The 20,747-nt window shown below is 47.3% G+C and overlaps 1 protein-coding gene across 3 annotated transcripts in view; it reads left to right on the forward strand.

Moving 5' to 3' along the window:
- Positions 1-20,747, forward strand: part of LOC125709147 (DNA-directed RNA polymerase, mitochondrial-like) — a 45,845-nt gene that overhangs the window by 19,073 nt on the left and 6,025 nt on the right. For 2 of the 3 annotated variants that reach the window (XM_048977298.1, XM_048977299.1), the window contains exons 10-16: positions 2,647-3,438; positions 4,089-4,211; positions 4,606-4,728; positions 5,495-5,674; positions 7,425-7,511; positions 8,767-8,880; positions 19,549-19,601. In XM_048977298.1, coding sequence (XP_048833255.1) covers positions 2,647-3,438; positions 4,089-4,211; positions 4,606-4,728; positions 5,495-5,674; positions 7,425-7,511; positions 8,767-8,880; positions 19,549-19,601 — 1,472 coding nt within the window. Of the gene's footprint in view, positions 1-2,646; positions 3,439-4,088; positions 4,212-4,605; positions 4,729-5,494; positions 5,675-7,424; positions 7,512-8,766; positions 8,881-19,548; positions 19,602-20,747 lie in introns of those variants that run through there. The other variant, XR_007382624.1, reaches the window with a different exon arrangement.

Consider the following 20,747-nt stretch of genomic DNA (forward strand, 5'->3'; position numbering starts at 1 on the left):
TGTAGAATTTCTCGATGTAAACTTCTATATTCATACACAGAATATCAGAGGGTAGCAAAACAAAGTGATTTTACCCAAAGAACAGAGAATTTATGTCAGTAAGGGATTAGGGTAACACGTATTTGGCCAAAGGCCATTTCTTCGGTGGAAGTCAAAAAGTCGAGATTTGACAAAATTCTCTCTAAATAATTAATGGAATTTCTGTACCAGTTTCGGCATGAAAATGTACCAGATAATCATTTTCATTAGATTTTAGGGACCATGATCAAAACCTGTTTGGTTGAGATGAGTAGAAATTTTCTAATATGAATAAGACATTCTGATCTGGAAATCAAAGGTGATTCTTTGCATGGTAGTGAAACCCCGAGAGAGGGGGGTCAGGAGCATATGCTGACAGCACATTGCTGCACCCACCACACGACAAAACACCTCAGTGATGAGAATCTGAGTGACAGGTGATACCTCAGCACCACACTAATCTAGATGGACCAGTTCCGGATTTTCATTTGGCGGGGTGGGATTCGAACCAACAACCTTCCGATTCCTGATACAGATCCTTAGCCTCAGAACCACCACTCTTCCCAACCTTTAGCAGGCGAATAAAATCCATCAGCCCCTGCATGTACCTGGATGAAGAAATCGCCTGTCAGCAGTTTTGCAAGCACTTTATCCTAATAAACTTAATACTGATGTCTGCTGTGAATTGGATCCAAACCGGGAGCAGCCCCCACAAAGGCTGTTAAAATGGAAAGAGGACCTTAAGAGGCTCAAATTTTGTACAGTTACCTGGATCCGGGTGTCCAATAGAATCAGTATGGATTGTTATCGATTCCCCTAATGCAGCGTCACGTTTCTTACGAGAAAGACGGTTCTCTGTGGCAATGGGACAGTTTTAGGAGCTGGTGGTGTATTAGTATTACAAACCTGAGTTAGTCCTGACTGACAGCAAGGGACACCCTGGATGGGATGCCGGTACATTGAGGGACATTTAATACATTTACACTTATTACACACAGGAGCAGCTAGGCTGAACTTCCTGTGATGGAGGCTGATGAGTGGTAGGCTTCACCTCTGTGTCTGGGATCGGAAGGTTGCCGGCTTGAGCCTGGTCTCAGCATAATCGGGGGGGGGGGGGGGGGGGGTTGCAACCCCCCCCCAGTAATTAAAACCCCTGGACAATCCCCTGGACCCCCTTAAATGGGTAGAGATCTCATTTCCCCCCCATACTCAACCCAAAGGTATGCCCTTACCTTCCACCTCTTGGGACATTCATGTCACCGGTTCGAGCCCACCTTCATGTCCGTGGGCCCTTCAGCGAAGCCCTTAATCTCCCAGCTCCCTGGATGACATGGCATGTGTTGCTGCTCTCCCCTACATATGTGTCTGTGTCATGGAGAGCAAGATGGGGGATGCTGAAAAGAGGGATCCCCCGCAGGGATCAAAAAAGTGTCTATTATTATTATCATATAAACATCCAGAAGTACAGGACTTCGTGGGATAGATGAGGCGCGCACAGTCACAGGCAGTGGGCGACGTAAAAGGGCCGATTCCCCATTTGCAGGCCAGAAGCAAAGCAGATTCCCATTTATTCGTGTACACATCCCACTCGGTGATCCCACTGTGAAGAGCGTGTTCGATAGCAGCTGAGGCGAGTGCCGCACAGACAGGCCCGACTGTGCTGTGTGCGTAATCGCCGGGGTCGTTTATTACCCCGCGAGTCGCACGTGAAGTGGAGAGAGTGTCCTTGGAGCCGCGGTGCTGACGAAAACGGTGCGTCCTCGCAGTGTGGCTCTGATGTGCGCTGACGGAGGAGGACTGGGGTTAGCGCTTGGAGCTCATCGCTCACAGCCCCTGAGGGTGGGGCTGGCGGGGGGGGGGGGTGACGCTGTGATCGTACCGAAGGCTGTGCCACCGTGACTCGCAGCTTGCGTTTGTGCCGAGGAGGCCATCGCTCAGCGGCTTGTGCTGATTGGCTGTATCCCACATACGCTCCCCCCCCCCCCACCCCCTCACTGTGTCTGCGTTCGTCTGATTGGCTAATAACCCTGGTCACTGCTGGCTGCCACTAGGCAAAGTTTTGTATTAGCCATGGGGCCTGGTTACTGTAATGTTAAAATTAAATCTTTTGAAATTAAAGAGTAAAATTAAAGCTTTTATATTATATTACATTTATATATTGGGCAGTTTTATTCAAAGCAATGTATAGTCCCTGGAGTAATTGAGGTTAAGGCCCTAACCTTGGGGCCCGATGGTGAAATCACTCTGCCAGCCCTAGGATTTGAACCAGCAACCTTCCGGTCCTCCCTTCTGAACTGTAGGTTTTGCGTATTCTCCAACTGTATATTTACAGTATGGCCGCATAGTGTGTAGCGTTTTTCACCACTTCTTTCCTGGCTTCAGGTGTTCACCACCAGCTTCTCTGTCACTCTGGACTTCACTTTGTGTCTCTGTATTTGCTCCTAGTTCTCTGGTTTGCTTCCACTATCCAAAGATGTGTGGTTTAGGTCTATTTGTTTCTGAATAGCTCTCTGAAGATACTCTGCACATGCCCTGTGAATTGCTGCCATTTGTGGCCGTACATTGAGTAAGTTGTTCTAGGAAATCGAGGGATATTTAAAGTGTTTTTTTTTTTTTATATTGTTCTAGGTTGGATTCATCAAACCCCATCCAGTTCTGATACAGATCCTGTCAGAGTCCATGGAGACAAAGTTGAACTTTGAGTCTTACGTGATGCCCATGCTGTGTCCCCCTTTGCCCTGGACGTCTCCGAAATTCGGGACCTACCTTCTTTCGCCCTCCAAGCTGATGCGTGCTGACGATGGCGCCATCCAGCACCAGCTGCTCCTGGAGAAGTGCCGCAACACCGACCTCCACGCCGTCCTCGACTCCCTCAACCAGCTGGGCAACTGCGCCTGGAAGATCAACAAGCCCCTGCTAGACGTCATCATCGGCATCTTCAACGACAAAGGCAACGAGAAGATGAAGATCCCGCCGCCCATGTCCGAGGCCCCGGAGGTCCCCCGGTTCAACTCCCAGGACCCGTCTTACTCCTCGGCGGAGCATGCCCACCTGAAGCGTGAGATGATCAAATCCAAGAAGAAGGTGGCTGAAATGCACAGCCTCCGGATGTCGGCCCTTTACACGCTGTCCATCGCCAACCACATGCGAGACGAGATCTTCTGGTTCCCCCACAACATGGATTTTCGTGGACGCACTTACCCCTGTCCACCCTACTTCAATCACCTTGGGAGCGATGTGACTCGAGCCATTCTGGTGTTTGCGGAGGGCAAGCCGCTGGGCGCCCACGGACTTGACTGGCTGAAGATCCACCTGGTCAACCTCACTGGCCTGAAGAAGCGCAGTTCTTTGGCAGTCAGACTGGAGTATGCCAATAGTATCATGGACGACATCCTGGACTCGGCAGACCAGCCCCTGACTGTGAGCATCTTCCTCCATCTGCCTAATTCCTTATCCTCCCATTTGTCTTCCTGTCTTGCTGCATTAAATAGGAAAAAAATTATACTTTAGCCCAGTGTTTCCTAATCTGGTCCTCGGACTGACCCACAGACAGTCCACATTTTTGCTCCCTCCCAGACAGTCCACATTTTTGCTCCAGAAAGGGAGCCGAGAGGGAGGAAAAACGTGGATCGCTGTAGGTCTCCAGAGACTGGGTCTGGAAATACTGCTTTAGCCAAATGAAATTAGTGCATTCAGAAAATGTTAACCTGAATAACTGCCAAACATTTGGTATTATGTAAAAATTTAGAATGCCAGCTGATAAAGTTCTGGATGTTTTGTGCTGGTTAAATAAGCCCCAGAAGCAAAATTAGCCCACAGCTGGCTTTAGCTTTAGGCAGAATAGTCCATTGCCCACGGCTCTCGAATTGCCTGCATTGCGGAGGAAGTGAGACGATCATCAGTCTTCTTGGTGGTGGAGGCCTCCCATGAAAAGGTTTGCCTAGGGCCTCTTGAGAAGTAGAGCCAGCTCTGCCTGGGCAGACTTATTACTGTTAAATTTTATCAGTGCAAAGCACAACGATTGGAAGCTTCCGGTAAGCAAATGAAAGTCTCCCGTGTCTCCAACGCAGGGCCAAAAATGGTGGATGAATGTCGACGAGCCTTGGCAAGCCCTGGCCTGCTGCATGGAGATCGCCAACGCTGCCCGGTCTCCTGACCACACGCGCTTCGTCTCGCACTTCCCCGTGCACCAGGTGCGCCCCGTCCGCTGGAGCCTGTTGCCGCGTTCCACTTGTTGGTGAATCCACGAGGTCTGTGATCGAGATTAAGCGCGTCTCGGAGTTCAGCTGGCTGGCCTACTGAACACATCTTAATGGTATATATTACCCTGAGCACGCGGAGCAGACGCCTTGCAGGTGTAAGCAGAATCCGTGTCTCGCTTAAAATAAGGCCTTCACTACAAAGGTCCGTCTGCAGCTGCCTCTGACATATGAGTCATTTATCAATATTACTGGGTTACGGTCCTGTAATCCCTCCCCCATAAATCACATAGGGACATCAGTGAACCAGTAACAAAAAACTTAAAGCAAAGTCTGCGCCCTCCCTTCTGTTTCTTTCGGTCTGACCCCACCCCCTCCAAAAAACCAGGACGGCTCGTGTAACGGCTTGCAGCATTATGCGGCCTTGGGCCGCGACGTGATCGGCGCCACCTCCGTGAACCTGGTACCCTGCGAGGAGCCTCAGGACGTCTACAGTGTGGTGGCACTGCAGGTCAGCCCTGCGCCGATCCCCGTCCGCTCCGACCTCCACCGGCAGCCGCGACTCCCCTCTCCTTGGCTTCAAGCCCCTAGGACCTCGATATATGATAGTCTGTTTGTCCATTGGACTTAATGGGATTCTCTTCATTTAACGAAATCTAAGAGTAGACTGGAAGAATAAACTACAGCCCTGCTTACACTTAGTTTTAAAATGCGTCTTGGGCGGTTGGATCACAGGCAGACAGCCGAGATACATCACCGTTTACGTCTGTGTCTGTCACGCATCTCCAAGGTGTCTGGCTGACCACTTCTGTTCACATTTTCTTATGGCCAATGTCACTTCTGCTAGAACGCCAAATGGCCCCACTCACAGTTATTGATGCCCTTAGCATTTACACTACAAAAGATATGTGCTCAAAAGCATTCCAGACCACCTCGGCGAGTGGCTTGAGTGATCAGACCACGATGCGTCTTGGTGGTCATTTGCGCTTGTATTTATCGCTGTCTGATTGCCCAAGATGCATTTTAAAACCAAGGGTTTGATCTTTTGAAAATTAAACAAGTGAGCCTAACCTTGCAGCGCTCTCTGGATTTTCCCTGCTAGTTCCTCTTTCCCTCACCAGGATCTAGAAACTCGGGTTACGACCTGCTTTCTCAATCATAAATCATTCTCTGCCAGTCCTGATCTGATGTTCTCCAGGACAGCCAGCCACACGGGGGCGGTAGAGGGGATCTCCTACACTTCAGCCGCCCTCCATGTGTCCTCCTTCCCCGAATAGGTGGAGGAGTTCCGTGCCCGCGATGCGGAGAAGGGTGAGAAGATCGCTGAGGTCCTGCAGGGCTTCATCAACCGCAAGGTGGTCAAGCAGACGGTGATGACCGTCGTGTACGGCGTGACACGGTACGGGGGCCGCCTGCAGATCGAGAAGCGGCTCAGGGAGACCGACGGCTTCCCCATGGTACAGCACCCCCCCATCCCCCATCATTGCCATGTGTCCTGACCTGTAACTCAAGATGATTGCTGTGATGTTTATTGCACCATAAATGCTTGTTGACATACTTTTGTAGCTGAAGGGTCCAGCTTTGGCCCTGCTGACTTCTGCAGTGGTCTGAGATATCACTGTACAAATTTCTGTAGTCGGCCACGAATTTGTTTAATGGTTCACTGAGACCCAACCATTGAGCAGAATTTACCAAGGGAGTGCCCCCCCGCCCCAAATGGGCAAAATTTGTCAACGGAGACAACACCTGATGGTGACCCAACACAGTGGGCCTCCAAAACTTTGTAGTGGTCAACAGCTGAACCTTTTGGTTGAGACTCCCTCGGTTACCCAGCCTTTGTGTACTTCCAGAATGCTGCTAGCTACCACCAGCCACCTCAGTCCCCGGTAACCGTGTGTTTGCAGCTTCCGGCTGCTGTCGTGCCGGTGTTTAGGCTGACATGATGCTACGATTGATTCTAGGGGTGTAACGATATGCTTAGCCCACGAGATGAGACACGTCACAATACTGGGTTCGCAAGAATGACTCTAAACGATATTGTAACAATGTTTTAAGGAAAACTTCAAAGCGGAAATATATTACTGGAAAGCAGCCTTCGCGAGATCGTTTTTCCATTTTGACTAGAAATCCCATCATGTTGTAATATCGCGAGATCTCGTGACACCCCTACTTGATTCCACTTAAGAAACGTCCGATATTAGGTCATGTGATTCACTCAACGAGGGTTCCCTGAACAAAGTAACAGATTCTAATCCCTGCCCAATAATGGTGAAGGAACAAGTACTGCAGACTGGGGACCCAAACGGTAGGCCAAAGAATGGCATGAACCCAGTGACACTGGCTGCTGTTATCGCTTCAGTTACAGGGGTGCAATTACCTGAGACAATTTGGCTGTAATGATAGTAATATTGTCTCAGTGATAAAATCTCTGGTATTTTCGAAAGTCTCGGTCTTTACATTTAATTTCCCTTCTACACCGTGATGCTCCCACGCTGATATTGTAGTGGCTGCCTTCTGAAGTGTTCCTGGTGCATTACAGATGCGTCCGGCATCTTCCGTGTGGGAGATGGAGGGCGGTATAAAGAGTAGTCTGCTGCCAAAGCCATCTCTGGATAAAAGCTGTTATTCTGAGCCCAGATGCTCCCTTCTGCCGGTCCCAGCACAGCGCCCTATTGCCGACATTCTAGGCAGAAACAGCTGCTGATGTGGATAAAAAAAGAACGAGATCAAAAGAAGAGTGACTCGCAAGTTTGGTCTCGTGAAAATATTCAGGATGGATAATTAAGTTCTGCGACGTTGCTGTAACACTGAGACACACCCACATAACATGGGGGGGGGGGCTGTGTATTTGACGGGGGCAAAGGGACAACGGGGAAACCCACAAGGGACATGCTGGTATCAGAGCTGGGGAAGGTGTTCAGTGATTTTGCGATCAGGCTTTGGGTTTCAACATGCGGATGGAAGATCTCAGTCCCAAAGGCCCTGGTAAGAATCCGGTGAACAAACGAATACATTTGCGTGTCACTTGACTTCACCCCCATTCCCATCTTGCAGCCACTTTCTTGCATTTTAAAATGATAACATTTTGGTTGTGACGCTTGACTCTGGGGAATCTATGAGGAAGAGCATTTAATTTTCTGTATGATTTGAGGATTTGGTGACACTGCTCTGAGCACGCGTCCGCGTCTGTGTTTATTCTCTACGCAGGAGTATGTGTGGGATGCTTCTCACTACCTGGTGAATCAGGTGTTCAACAGCTTGAAGGAAATGTTTACCGGCACCAGGGAAATACAGGTATGTGGATGCCAGTCGGCTGAATGGCGTCATACTGTTAGGAGGACAGATGGCAGGCCACAGTGAAGATAAGCCTCTGGTCCAGACACGCGTGGTGCCTGCTCTAGGTTTTGTTCATGGCGGGCTGAGAAGGTACAATGGTTTGGCCATCTAAAGGACCTGCCGCACACTCTTGGTGGTGCACTCCGCAAATGCCCACTCAGACAGCTTGTGCTAATTTGAAATATGACCCCCTTCGGTTGGCAGGGTTAGTTAAATGGGTCAGGTCCCGCAGAGGTGCACTGCGGTGTCTCAGAATGAGCAGCAGTTGTGCGGTAGATCGTCAACCCCACCCCCATCTCAAGCCGCCCCCCACTCACCTGCTTGGGGAGGTGGAACTTGAGGTGGAGGAGAGCTGGAGGTAGCAAGGCTCTCTGATGAATGGCCTTGGTGTTGGACGGCCGCAAGCCGCATTTGTCTTGCAGTGGGGTTGCGGTGGATGTACAGCGCACAATGGCTCTTTCGTCCTCGCTAAAGTTAATGCCAGATACCGGGCACCTTGAGCAGGTGGAATTCAAGCAAATCTTTTATATTCATTTTCTGAAATATCAGATTAGCAACAACTTAAATGATTTTGAAGCTTTCTAACAGAACTTGATGATTGTGCAGTGTTAACTGCCGTAAATGACTGCTAGTATCTGTAATAATATGTATTATTTGCAATATGTGATGTATTGAGGTTACGCAGGTGTGCAGGATGTTAAGATATATTTAGGGTAAGATATAAAATATTAACTGGAGTTTTTTTGTGTTTCTTGCATCTTCCATAAAAAAAAATATGTCAGGTCACACAGTTTCTAGATGATTCTTTCTGCCATCGCTGTCTGCAGACCTTGACATGCTCAAGTCCACTTTTGGCCCTATCAGTTTTGCGAAAAGTGGACAATTTTGCTGAAATTTGACCAGCTCTGCATCCCCACCATCGACGCACTTGTGACTCGACCTGTTTAGGCCCCCAAGCAGAACCTGCCACCCCCTCCCTCCAAGCTGTGCCAATCTAGGTTACATGACAATAACCCTTGAACGAAAATTCTGCCAATTCATATAGCGCCCCCTACAGTAGATTGCCTGTATGTGCACCAAGATTTTCATCAGTGCTGTTTCTCTATGCTTTCACTTCATCCTGTATAGTTTAGCTGGTCTGTAACACCCAGACACATAAGTGACCATAGCAGCGTACAGCTTGAAGCAGGAATCTTGCCCCCCTCTGTTCCAGGACTGGCTGACTGAGAGCGCCCGGCTCATCGCCAAGTCCGGCAACACGGTGGAGTGGGTGACGCCCCTGGGGCTGCCCATCATCCAGCCATACCATCGCAGCAAGAAGCTGCTGGTGAGTGTGCCGCATGCCGCATGCCCCTGCATCGTGCCGGACCGCAAGAGTGGCACTGCAACACTGGAAAATGTCACATACTGCATTTTTTTGTGCCTGTTTTGAAATAATTACTCTTTAAACATACTGTATGCTTCTTTGTGTTTTTCTGGTGCATGGAAAAGTGCCACACTGCTGAGAAATTTAAAGTCACACATAACCTTATCTGGTAACACTTTACTGTTTTAAGTCATTTATAAACACATTCATAATGTTTTATAAATGTGGCTATACATATTTATAAAAAGGCATAACACATTATAGCTATGTTTTATTATGCATTATGACTGCCTTATGAAGCTCTCATCTATAATACACTATAGATACCGTACCTTTATAATGCAGTTATAAAGCATCTTTAATGCTTTCACCGACCATTATAATGCATTATAAAGGTATCTATAGTGCATTATAGATGAGAGCTTCGTAAGGCATTCACTATCACTTGACAAGCCCCAGTGGTTCATTGGTCAGCCTGTGTGGGGTTTTTCGGGGGGTGGGGGGATGCCATCCGCTTGCCCTAAAGAGAATCGGGGAGCAACTTGGTAAAGGTCACATGCCACCTTGTGCTGAACAGTTTGGTTGGTGTGAATCCCAGCTCGCTCTGTTAGTCGGAGCCAGGCTGGGGCAAGTCACAACACGCACTGTCCGGTGGAGGATTCTAGGAAGTTCATGAGTGGCTAGACCAAGAGCCTCCGTACAGATACAGCAAAGTGGACTGAAACTTAGGTTATTCTGAAGGAATTAAAATGCGCCCTGTCCTCGACGCCCTTTGAGCCACCGCGCTCTGCGGGGGTGTTCCCTCAGTCCTTTGTGTGAGAGCCTTGCACGCTCCACTCTGCGTGTCGCCACGGCGATTCTCCGCCGAGAGCGTGACAGGCCCGCCACCCCATCCCTCCACGCTCTGCTGCCGTTTCTTAGGTTCACTGCTTCGGTAGAAACTTGCAGCGCTGATGATGTCAGAGACGCCCACGGAGGAGGGAAACCTTCAGAGTCCGTGGTACATTAACGCAGAATTTCACCGTCTGCGTACTTTTTAAATACCAAGGTGTCAAGGTGGTATTTCTAGCTATAATACCAAATACACGGTTTGGAAATGGAAGCGTGAAACATTTAACAAAACTTATACTGTAAAATATTTAACATATCGCTGGCCGCATGAATAATGTGATCGCAGAAGGTTAAATGGATAATTGCATCTGGCAGAATTACTGTTAAATTCTGGAATATGAGTCACATTCATGTTCGTTCATGGGAAGGGGGCAAATGATTTATTACGCAACTTTTTCTTCTTTTTTTTTTAAATAAAGGTAATGAAACAAGTTTCTGAAGCTATCTTTTAATACAGAGGGCTTGACAAGCCTTTGAAATAGTGAAATTACCGTATCCTGTGGATGAAATGTCTAACGCCACACAACGCAGTGAGAAATTTGCATCATTAGGCCCTTGATCCAGTGACAATGCATTTCTGATTTGTGAGAAGGCAACAGTAAGGGTTGGTACTGAGCCACACATTACAGGCGGATTTCACACCAATTTCAAATTCGCTCACTGTACATCACAAGCTCAGTGTTTATGCATATTCCAGCCATCAGCTGTGTTCTGCCTGAAATACCAGGCTTAGTCGTGATTTTTTGCAAGCATGTTGCTATTTTATGTAAGTAAAATGCAGTCTCAGGCTGATACCGCGGGCTACACTTCAGCACGATCATCGTGAAATCAACATAGCATATTAGCTATGTGTGAAAATTGATTTCCCTCGGGGAGGCAGTGTGGGAGAGAGGTCTTTTGTCGTACAGTATTTTGAAATGTGGCTGGGAGAAATAATTAAGATTGGATCGAAGGGAGAGGCTGTGGGACAGCGGGAGGGGGCTGGATTGTGGATCTGCCTGAAGTCTTTGGGTCGGAACTTTCGTGAGTAATGGGATGCGTGCATTTGGGGGGTGGGTGGGTGGGGAGGGGTGTTTATTGGGTTCGCCTGCCCTGGAATGCAAATAGCCTGTACTTGCAAACATCCAGTCACCAGGGGGCGATACTGGCAAACTTAGTTTTTTTTTAAAATCTTTTTGTAATAGTGACCAGGTCCTTTGATTTCTAGCTCTACAGATATTTTCAGTAGCTTGTTCTTGTCACTGGTCACTCAGTAGAAGCTCAACCTAAACTCTAGAGTTTTTGAGTTGGCTCCTTGATGGCTGTCTGCTCATGGTGCATCATCTTTCTCACTAGTAGTGAAGAAGAGCACTTTCTAAATAAATCGATGTAAAGTTCACAAACGGCTAGTTGGCGGGATCGGGAGGCTCACATGCTGTTTGGTTCAGCATTAGAACAGGTTGAAGTGACTTGGTACGATAGTTGATTCCATACATGGTGGTTCCACCATCTTGGAAACATCTCCGTTACTGGAATGTACATGGACCACAGTGTCTGGTGCAGAGTTTCCCAGTCCTGGTCCTCGGGGACCTACAGGTAGTCCACCTCTTTGCAAAAATGTGGACTGTCCGGTAGGGAGCTGGGAGGGAGCAAAAATGTGGACCGTCTGTGGGTCCCCTAGGACTGGATTGGGAAACACCGGTATACAGAATTTCAGTAGCTGAAAGCACCTTGTTAAGGAGAGAGGTCCAGGCCAATGGCCAGACTTGTTAAAGCTAACAGGGAGGCCACAAGGCCAGTAGTAAGAGCAGGAAGGCTTTTTTGAGCGCACAGCTTGGTAACCCTTTGTAATCCTTTCTGGAGGCTAATGGGTGCATCTAATGAAGTGGTGCATTTACCGTGGTCAGCATGGAATGCAGCCAAAGCCTAATGTTTTCTTGGTTTTGCCGCTTGTGATTTTTATAAGCTCATGAGAAGCCGGGGTGATGATGTAAAGGCCATGAGGTGACGGCAGGCGGAGTGACAGCGGAGGACACGCGGCCGGCCTGCTCTGCCCTCTCACTCTGCTGCATCGATAGGAGTTTCACCCCCCGATCGCAGACTAAGGAATCAAAAGCAAAATTTGCTTCAGTGTTTAGATGCTAGTGGAACCAGATTCTTTGAAGCCAGTTCCATAAATTGGGGTTTCGCCGAGGGGGTTGCTTTCCAAAAATAAACTATATTTATTTATGCCCTCTCGCACCTCACGTCTGCATTTGAAAAACACAGAAACCGTTAAACTTATGAAACCCCCGATTGAGCCGCAAGCGCCCCCCAAAGGCTGTTTGAGCTATAAATGATTGGAGAGTGATGCATTTTTATAAAAATTGTTTGAGTCTTATTTATCAAAGATTAGTTTATTAGACCATATTAGATTATTTGACCACAGTTTTGTAGCATTTCTGAAGCGTTGTCCGCTTTCTCGACGTGTTGAAAGAGAGTAGGTGTTCTGATCTGCCTGCATTTGAATATTTCTTAGCAGAAAAACGAATAAGATTCCAAAATTAGGCTTATTTATTCAAAATAAAAATCAGTTTCTGGGAGGAAAAGCTATCTGTGAAATGTGTCTTCGTCTTCTCTGTCCACTAAGCACAACTCTGTCTTCCTGTTTACAGGTAAAGATGACAGATGTAATGATTTTATTTTAAGAGACCCTTAAATGAGGAGGGGCGTGTCCTGTAAACACATGTAGACATCAGCATGTAGCAACGGAAGAGATTCACATGAAACGTCCACAGAAAGAAGTGCGGTAAAAATATAGCTGGTAAATACAAGCTAAAAGGACACTGGGACCGGGCGTGACATTGATACCACGTTTGTGAGTCAGAGGCAGAGCAGTCATGCGGCTGCCTGGATCATCCGGCACCTTATTCTATATATTATTTGTTCCGTTTTATTTTGGGAGGTGTGATGTGCCGGAGGAACTGGAAGTTGATTGGGGTCAGTCCACAGGTTTCGTATTTGGAAAGACACGGAGAAGACAGACCCAAAGCTGGACGATTGGGAAAGTTCCGTTACGTAACATGCAGACTTTGGGATGCCGTCGAGTGTCGGCTTGCCGGAAAATAATTGCTTTGGTCATTCCGGAAGCCAAATTTTTGAATGAGGAATTCCGGTGTATTAGCTTGGCATTAGATCCAAGCCGCGGGACTCTGGAAGCGCCCATCTGCCAGTCTGTCTCGTAGCTACTGCCATGTTCTGTTATATACTTGGTCCCTGTGTACTTTTTAGTTCCTTGTATTGTTCCCAGCAGCGCATGAAGCCTGCAGGGTCACCTTGTCTTTCAGATCCATTTCCAGGCCATAAGTTTTTATGGGAGGTTTATGGAATCTCCGAATCCATTGGTGACTCAGGCACTGGGTCACCCCACCCCTCCCCCGTGGATTCTCCATGACCCGGTCATTTTTAATCACAGGCGACCGTGGTGTGACCCCTGCCCCCCCCCGCCTCGTTCTTGGTGCCCTCTAGTAGATCCCAGAGATCCGTGAAGGAGAGATGGACACCTAAAATAGAGAGCCCCACCGATGGTGTCCTCGGTGAGCACAGCGGGGGCACAGTGGGGGCACACATACCAAACCATGGCCACCACCACTAGGCATGGAGGACCGTGTGTGAAATGAAACTTTATCTGCCATTTGCACAGGTGCAGGTACACTGCATTCTTTAGTTTTCACATATCCAGTTTAGCTGTCCTTTGAGAGACACCCACATATACAGCACTGGTCAAAAGTCTGGACACACCTGTTTTTATTGCATTTGTCTCTATCTTAGCTATGTTATTCACCTTATAGTAAAAGGCACCAAGGCAATGAAGTAGTACATATTGAATATTTTAACCAAGAGAAGTCTTCAGCATCTCTAAATTTTCTCATATTTTAGACTTTTCAAAATAGCCCCCTTTTGCTTCAATGGCATCTTTGCAGACTCTTGACATTCTTTCAGCCAGCTTCCATTTGTAGTCACCTGGAAGGTTTCTTCAGCAGTCCTGAAGGAGTTTCCACAAGTTCTGGGCACAAGTTGCTACCTTGCTCTTACTCTTTGATGAAACTCACCCCAAGGCAGCTGTATAGGGTTCAGGTTGGGGGATTGTAGGGGTCAGGTCATCTGTCACAGCATTCCACCTCTTTCCTAATACTTACTACATAACCTCGAGGTGTGCTTAGGGTCGTTATCTTGTTGAAAAACAAATGATTTTCAGTTCACGTGCCTAGACTTTTGAGTGATACTGCATATACACAGTGAGAGTAAAGCCGGGGGTCCAAGTACCACACCAGCTCATTTATCTGGGGGGGGGGGGGGGTGGTAGGGCTTGCTTAAGAGCCCAGCGGATTTGTGACTATTCATCTGAGGACAGGATTTGAACTAGCGACCTCCAAATCGCAGGCACCGAGCCCTAACCTGCTGAGCCGCACACTGCCCCCCCGGAGATATTTGCCTGGTTCGCGGTGAGCCCCCACACACTCCTGACTCCCGTCAGGGTGGCATTAGTGCCAGTCTGGCCCATGCCGTGACACCCGTCCTGCAGGTATCTGACAGACCAGGCCGGAGTGACATGTGGCTCTCCATCACTTAGACTGGCGGGTCTCCTGGAGCACGCCTGCCTTCCCGGCCGGAGCCTGAGGACGGAGGAGGCTTTAATCTCCCTTATCAGCGCTGGCCATTCCGGGATAAGTGTTCCTTATGGAAGCTTTAGCACCCTGGGGTTGCGCGCTATAAATTGCTCTTGTGTTTTTTCCATTGTATTTTATCATGTGCCCAAGGCCCTGAGGAGTCGCGGGTGAAGCCTGACATTTTTAACGCGTCTTGCTTTAGAGTGTCAGACTCTCGCTGCAGTAAACTCTATTTTTGTGCTTCTTGCAGGGACGGTGGCCGGGGTGTGGGTTTGGAGAGGAGGGACGGGATGGGAGAGTATTTATGTCCACTCCAAACTGTCTGGGTGGCCAGTTAATAGCATAGTGTTGCGTCTGCATAATGTGTTTTGTGGAGAAACGCAATGTTGGGGTTAAGGGTTACTTACTTTCAAGAATATTAGAATATCTTATAGAGGTTCATTTGCATGGTTGTCGCTTAATTTCTGAGTGGCATAATGAATATCAGAAGCATATCAAACTTATTAGAAATTGCCATACATGGTTGCATTCTTCACATAGCCTTCCCTTGAATTATGTTGCTAATTAGTTCTTGAAAAAATTGAATGAAAACAATTCAGTCGAATACAATAATTTGAAATGATAAAATTCTTAAAATGGACTTACTGTGCTAGTTGTTTCACATACTGTTTCCCTGAAAACATAATTCAAGACTTTCCATAACAAAAAACATAAAGTGAAGTTCCATAACTAGGCTGTTTCTATTGCGCTGATGAAGTTGGGGGGCGTGGCTTAGGGTACATTTTGTTGCTATAGCACCTGACACCACACAGACACCACATCTGACCTCTCACAGCTGCCAAAGTAAGAACCTCGGCCTGCTGGCTGAGGACCAGTCGCCGTTTCAGGCAGAAAAGCATCACAGCATGGTCCACAGACAATGGCGGCAAGCTAGTGATGGGCATAGTGACGTTTCATGAACCATTTGCTGTATTTTTTTCCCTCACAAGATGGTGCTATTGATATGCTTTGGGGTATGCATGGTGCCCGTTGTCAAGGGTGCCATCTAGTGGAGTAAAAAATACTGTAAATGGTTCATGAAGCGTCATTTTGTCCATTACTGCAGCAAGCCCCGCACAGTACATCGCTATAAAAAAATTCACCTGTACTTGTCATCTTGGTCTTTAACTTAAGTTTTGGAATAAATTCATCCATCCATCTTCCAACCACTTATCCAGTACAAGGTCACAGCGGCTCGTTACCCCATCCCTGGAGAGCTTATCCAGGACAGGATTACAGTCCATCAGGGCACATTCTCGCACACAATGGGCAGTTTAGCAATACAAGTCCAAGTAAACTACATGATATTGACAGCGGCAGGAAGCCCGAATGCCCAGAGGAAAACCCACTTAAACACAGCTGGGGTTCAGCAATCGAACCTACAATTCCGGAAGCTACCCGCAGAGGCCCTGTGTTTTAAAAGAAACCGACATCTTAAATCTGCAGAATTCTTCACGGTCTCAGACCTGCTCAGTCGTGCGGGATATCAGCTAGAGGAAATCTGTTGTGAGCGTGACCAGCAAGACCTGTTTTCTTTCATTGCATTTGATCATTTTTAAAATCGGCCAGGTTTATTTTAATGGAGAATCTCTGAATTCAATAGAGACACTGTGGTTTAATTTCGAGGTCACTGGCAGTTCAAATGCGGTTTGATGGTTGTCATTAAACAGTTATTTTGCTCCTTTCAGTTTTTAGCTGCTTTACATGACAAAAGGATGGAAAATACGGCGCATGGATACCTATTAGGGGCATGGAATGATGTCCTTTATTTTATCTACGTCTTGCCCTTTTGGTTAATAAGAAGACTCAGAGGCACCAGGCTGTGGATGTTCATCAGTGAAGCTCATTAATGTAATTGTGGCCCGCTAATCAGATTATGGGTTACTCTTGCTAGCTGGAAGAATTTCCGTCAGCCCTGAAGCAAAGCACCTTATGGCAGAGATGACCTCTGGATTGTGGGATTATATATGTTGGGAGTCATTTCCAATTGTGTCCCCGAGCAGTGAGGAAATGCTCCCTGCACCTTTTGAGAAATGAAATTTAATTTCCCTCGGGAGTCCTGGAACCTCTGAGCTGCAGGGACCCAGAGGACAGAGGGCGTCTCTTCCTCCCCGGAGACTTCCAACATGCATTCACTAAGACCTCTAACACATCTTTGACCCAACTCCCAAACTCTGCGACTAAATCCTTCCCTGGGTGTCCTGCACGCAGTCCCGCCTGATTTATAGCATCCTTACTCCCTTCCGGAACATGCCGTACCGAGTAATATCAGCACGATGTGTCCTCCTTATGCATACAAATAACGTATACATCCACACGCGTGTGGAAATGAAATCCCTCAACGGGCTGGTCTCCGTGGTTCTCTGGTGATATAATAGGTGTGACTTGAGTTTCAAAGCCATTCGGGGGGGAAAATAGATGGTGACTGCAGGAGAAAAGGCCACCGGAGCTACTGTGTGTCTCTCGCAGCAAAGTGAATAATTACCTGAGTCTCTGTATAATCACTGCGCTTGGGGTGACTCCCACTGACAGCGGCAATCAATAACAATAACGTGATTGGCAGCCCGGGCAGGGAGGGGCTCTGACAAACCCATAAGACATTCTTTCCATTCCCCCAGGTAGGTGGTGGGAGGGGGGCTGCTCATTCTTACTAGAGGATGGCAGTGCGATTCGTTTCGAACACCGAATAATGTGTTTCTGCACAACTGTGGTAATTTTTGTGTTTTGTCAGAGGATGAATTCTTCATTATGTGTCTCCTGCAGTTCCCAACCAAATGGGCATATACCGAGTCTGTACAAAAGCAGAGTCTCTGTTTTCTTCCCAAGGTTGTCACAGGGCAAAATATATAGATTTTTTTTTGAAGGCTGTTTAGGACATGAAAAGTCTTTTACCTTGAGACTTTTTAACATTTTTGCTAAGAGAAAGGATTTTCTCAGTTTTGCTGTTAGTTTAAATGAAACGGGTGTAATTTTGTGCAAATATTAGCAGCATGTAAACTTTAATGGCTTATGTATATAATATATATGAGTATGTGTGTGTGTGTGTGTATATATATTTGTGAATCCCCACAAAGGTATACTTACCAACCTGTGTGTGTGTAATTTTTTTTAAGAGTCACACTGCATATTTTGCTTTGCAATAAAGAGGCCAGTGGTAGCCGGACACAGAGAGAGGCATCGAAGGAATGCAGACATGCACACAGAAAGTGTTCTGACAGTAGTAATGAAATGTCAGCCTGAAAGAAAGAAAAACATGTATTCCAGGAATTTTAGGCTCCAAAAACGAGGGCATATGTGGTTTCCCCGTAAGCATTTAGCACGACGGGACCCCCATCTCTGTTAGTCTTCAGCTGGAATGTGGCAGCCGACGCCACTCCCGCAGTACGGCCATCGCATGCCAGCACGCAGAACGCATGCAAGCCTTGTGTCTCTGTCAGGCTGCTCTCCTGGAAGTATTTAAGTGCTGTCTGCCCCTGGTGTATATAGTCCAAAATAACACCTGCGGCCGCCGCCCGGGGTAAATGAAGAGTGAGGGGGTTTTGGAGCTATAAATTAGATCATTTGCCAGTTTGACAGGCTAAGTGACTCCTCCTCTCTCGTCACGGTCACGGTGGGTGCAAATGAAAGTTGCCAGGTGCCGAGGGTAAATTGAGTTGCGCTGCATTTTCCAAACTGCTTCAGGGTCTGCGTTATTTATCTTAGTGCGCCGTGGTGTCACGACTCGAGGCTGGGGTGAGGATTGTCATAGTCACGCTCTGTGGAACGCAGTGAACCTTACCCCCCCCTCCTACCACCTATGGGTTTGATAGAACTAGGCAGGCTTGGGTTACTGTGACTCTCAGCCACAGGTCTGGTATGGCCATGAGAGGCTGTTTGAGGACTGTGACTCACTGTGGTATCAGACTTGGGCTACTGTGACTTACTGCAGTATCAAGCTTGGGTTTCTGTGACTCTCAGCCACAGGTCTGGTATGGCCATGAGAGGCTGTTTGAGGACTGTGACTCACTGTGGTATCAGACTTGGGCTACTGTGACTTACTGCGGTATCAAGCTTGGGTTACTGTGACTCGCTGCGGAATCAGGCTTGGATTACTGTGACTCACTGCGGAATCAGGCTTGGGTTACTGTGACTCGCTGCGGAATCAGGCTTGGGTTACTGTGACTCACTGTGGAATCAGGCTTGGGCTACTGTGACTCTCAGCCACAGGTCTGGTATGGCCATGAGAGGCTGTTTGAGGACTGTGACTCACTGTGGTATCAGGCTTGGGCTACTGTGACTCACTGCCACAGGTCTGTATTGTTATCATAGCTACGTGTGGTAGAGTACAGGGAGACAGAACAGTAAGAGATCCCGGTTGTGGAGCATGAATACAGCCAGCAGATTACCCCCCCACACACACACACACACACACACACACTTTTAGCCTGTAAGACTGAGATTCTCGCGCTCTGGGGGATTTTGTGTGTGCTGGCTTTTCACAGCTAATCCTTTAATTAGACTGATTAAATTCTAATAGTGATTTAGTCAGTTTGATTTTTTAAGTGTGTTTCTTCTGGTTGCAATATAACAATGTGCTGTTAGGCTGCCTTCTGTGATTATACCCTTCGGACACTCTTTCCTGTTCCGTTTCCTTTGTCTCATTGTAAATTAGCTCTGCCGTACTAATGAGAGAAGATGTTCCATATTCCTCTGTCATGTCCTTCTGCTGCTCCTTCCCAATGCATTCACACACTTCAGGAGTTATACATTTTTAAATACAGCAGACACTCAGAGGGTCGATCAGCCTTCAAAAGAAGAGTTTGGTATTGAAAAGTGTATTAAAAAAAGGAAAACTTTATAAAAGATTTAGCAGGTAATTTCTACTAGTAATGTGAACGTATTCTAAATGAGTGTATGTTTAGACTTGTATGTATGCTCAGCATGTATTATTCAGTACAGAACACAGAACAGAATATTTTAATGTACAGTAACTCCACACCCAATCCTATAGAAAGTAGTTCTCTTTTCAGCAGAGTATCCTGTGCATCCTGGGAGTTTCCTCACTCGGCCGTATCCTTCCTCTTCTCTGCAGCTCAAGAGTAACATGCAGTCTGTGCAAATCCAAGTCAACCACGACTTCAACGAGTAAGTGGCCCGTGTCAGAGGAAGGTCTGGTAGACGCCCGTGTCCGAGGGTCGGCGGCTGTCTGCACCTACGCTAACCACCGTCATCGCCGGATAAGGACAGTCTCTGTCATGCCAAGTAACACTGCACATGTAATTGGAGGGAAGGTGCATAATTCAAGTCCAAAAAGTAATAATCCAGAACTAGTTTATATTTAAACCAGCCAATTGAGGGCACTATTACTTTTACTCTTTATACTCAACTGGATGGCCGAGACAAAATCGTGGTCTGGAATTTTACTTTTTGAACCTGAACTGTCCATGTCGGTCATAGCAGGTGTACAGTGTTCTGACAGTTCAGATTCAAAACCCCCCCAACTTGGCAAATTCTACTATGGGGACCCATATTTCTTCCATATTGAAAGTGGGGCGTGACATCTAGTTCAGTGTCTTACATTGACCCTTGCAAATGGTGTCCCAGGTACTTTGCCTTTTAATGTTAGCAGAGCACTTGCCGGTAATTAGGGCCAGACGGGTCTTCGCCAAACAGCGCGTGCAGAATAACTGGGTTGGATGGGGAGCTGTGAGCCCGTCCCATTGGCTGATGAAGATCGTGAAGTTCTAGACCTTCCGACTGCCCTTGTCCCGCCTTCAGTGTCCTGAGTGCTGGTGCTTATGCAGACTCCCTTTGTGTTACTGGTGAGAGTCATGACCTGTATTGAATTACCTAATTTTTTTCTGATTTATATTGGGGGGGGGGGAATGGAAAGAAAATACCAACGTGAATCTAATATTTCCTCCTTTTAAACTCCAGCTAGGTTTCTGCAGCTTGCATTACGCTAAAATGCTAAATCGACTAAACCACTTTGAATTTAGTACAGTTTGACAAGGGGATCTTTCCAACGTGATGTCAGTGGAAGGGGGGTTGGGGGGGGTGGTAATGATTAAAAATTAAACAGCACTTTGAAAGAAGAATGGAAAGCAGTTAATCTCCTGCTGATTGTAGCTGGCCCACGTGTCTGGTCTGAAGGTCTGAATGTGACCCTGCATGGCAGCACATCGCATTTTTGGCGAACCGCAGCGGAAAGCGGGCGTGGAAGAGTCCGTGTGTGATGCGGCCTGCAAGTTTGCCGTGTGACTCTTCAGGCCAAGATTTTGTTTCAACCAA

The sequence above is a fragment of the Brienomyrus brachyistius genome, chromosome 15, assembly GCF_023856365.1.
Source record: "Brienomyrus brachyistius isolate T26 chromosome 15, BBRACH_0.4, whole genome shotgun sequence".
Classification (NCBI taxonomy): domain Eukaryota; kingdom Metazoa; phylum Chordata; class Actinopteri; order Osteoglossiformes; family Mormyridae; genus Brienomyrus; species Brienomyrus brachyistius.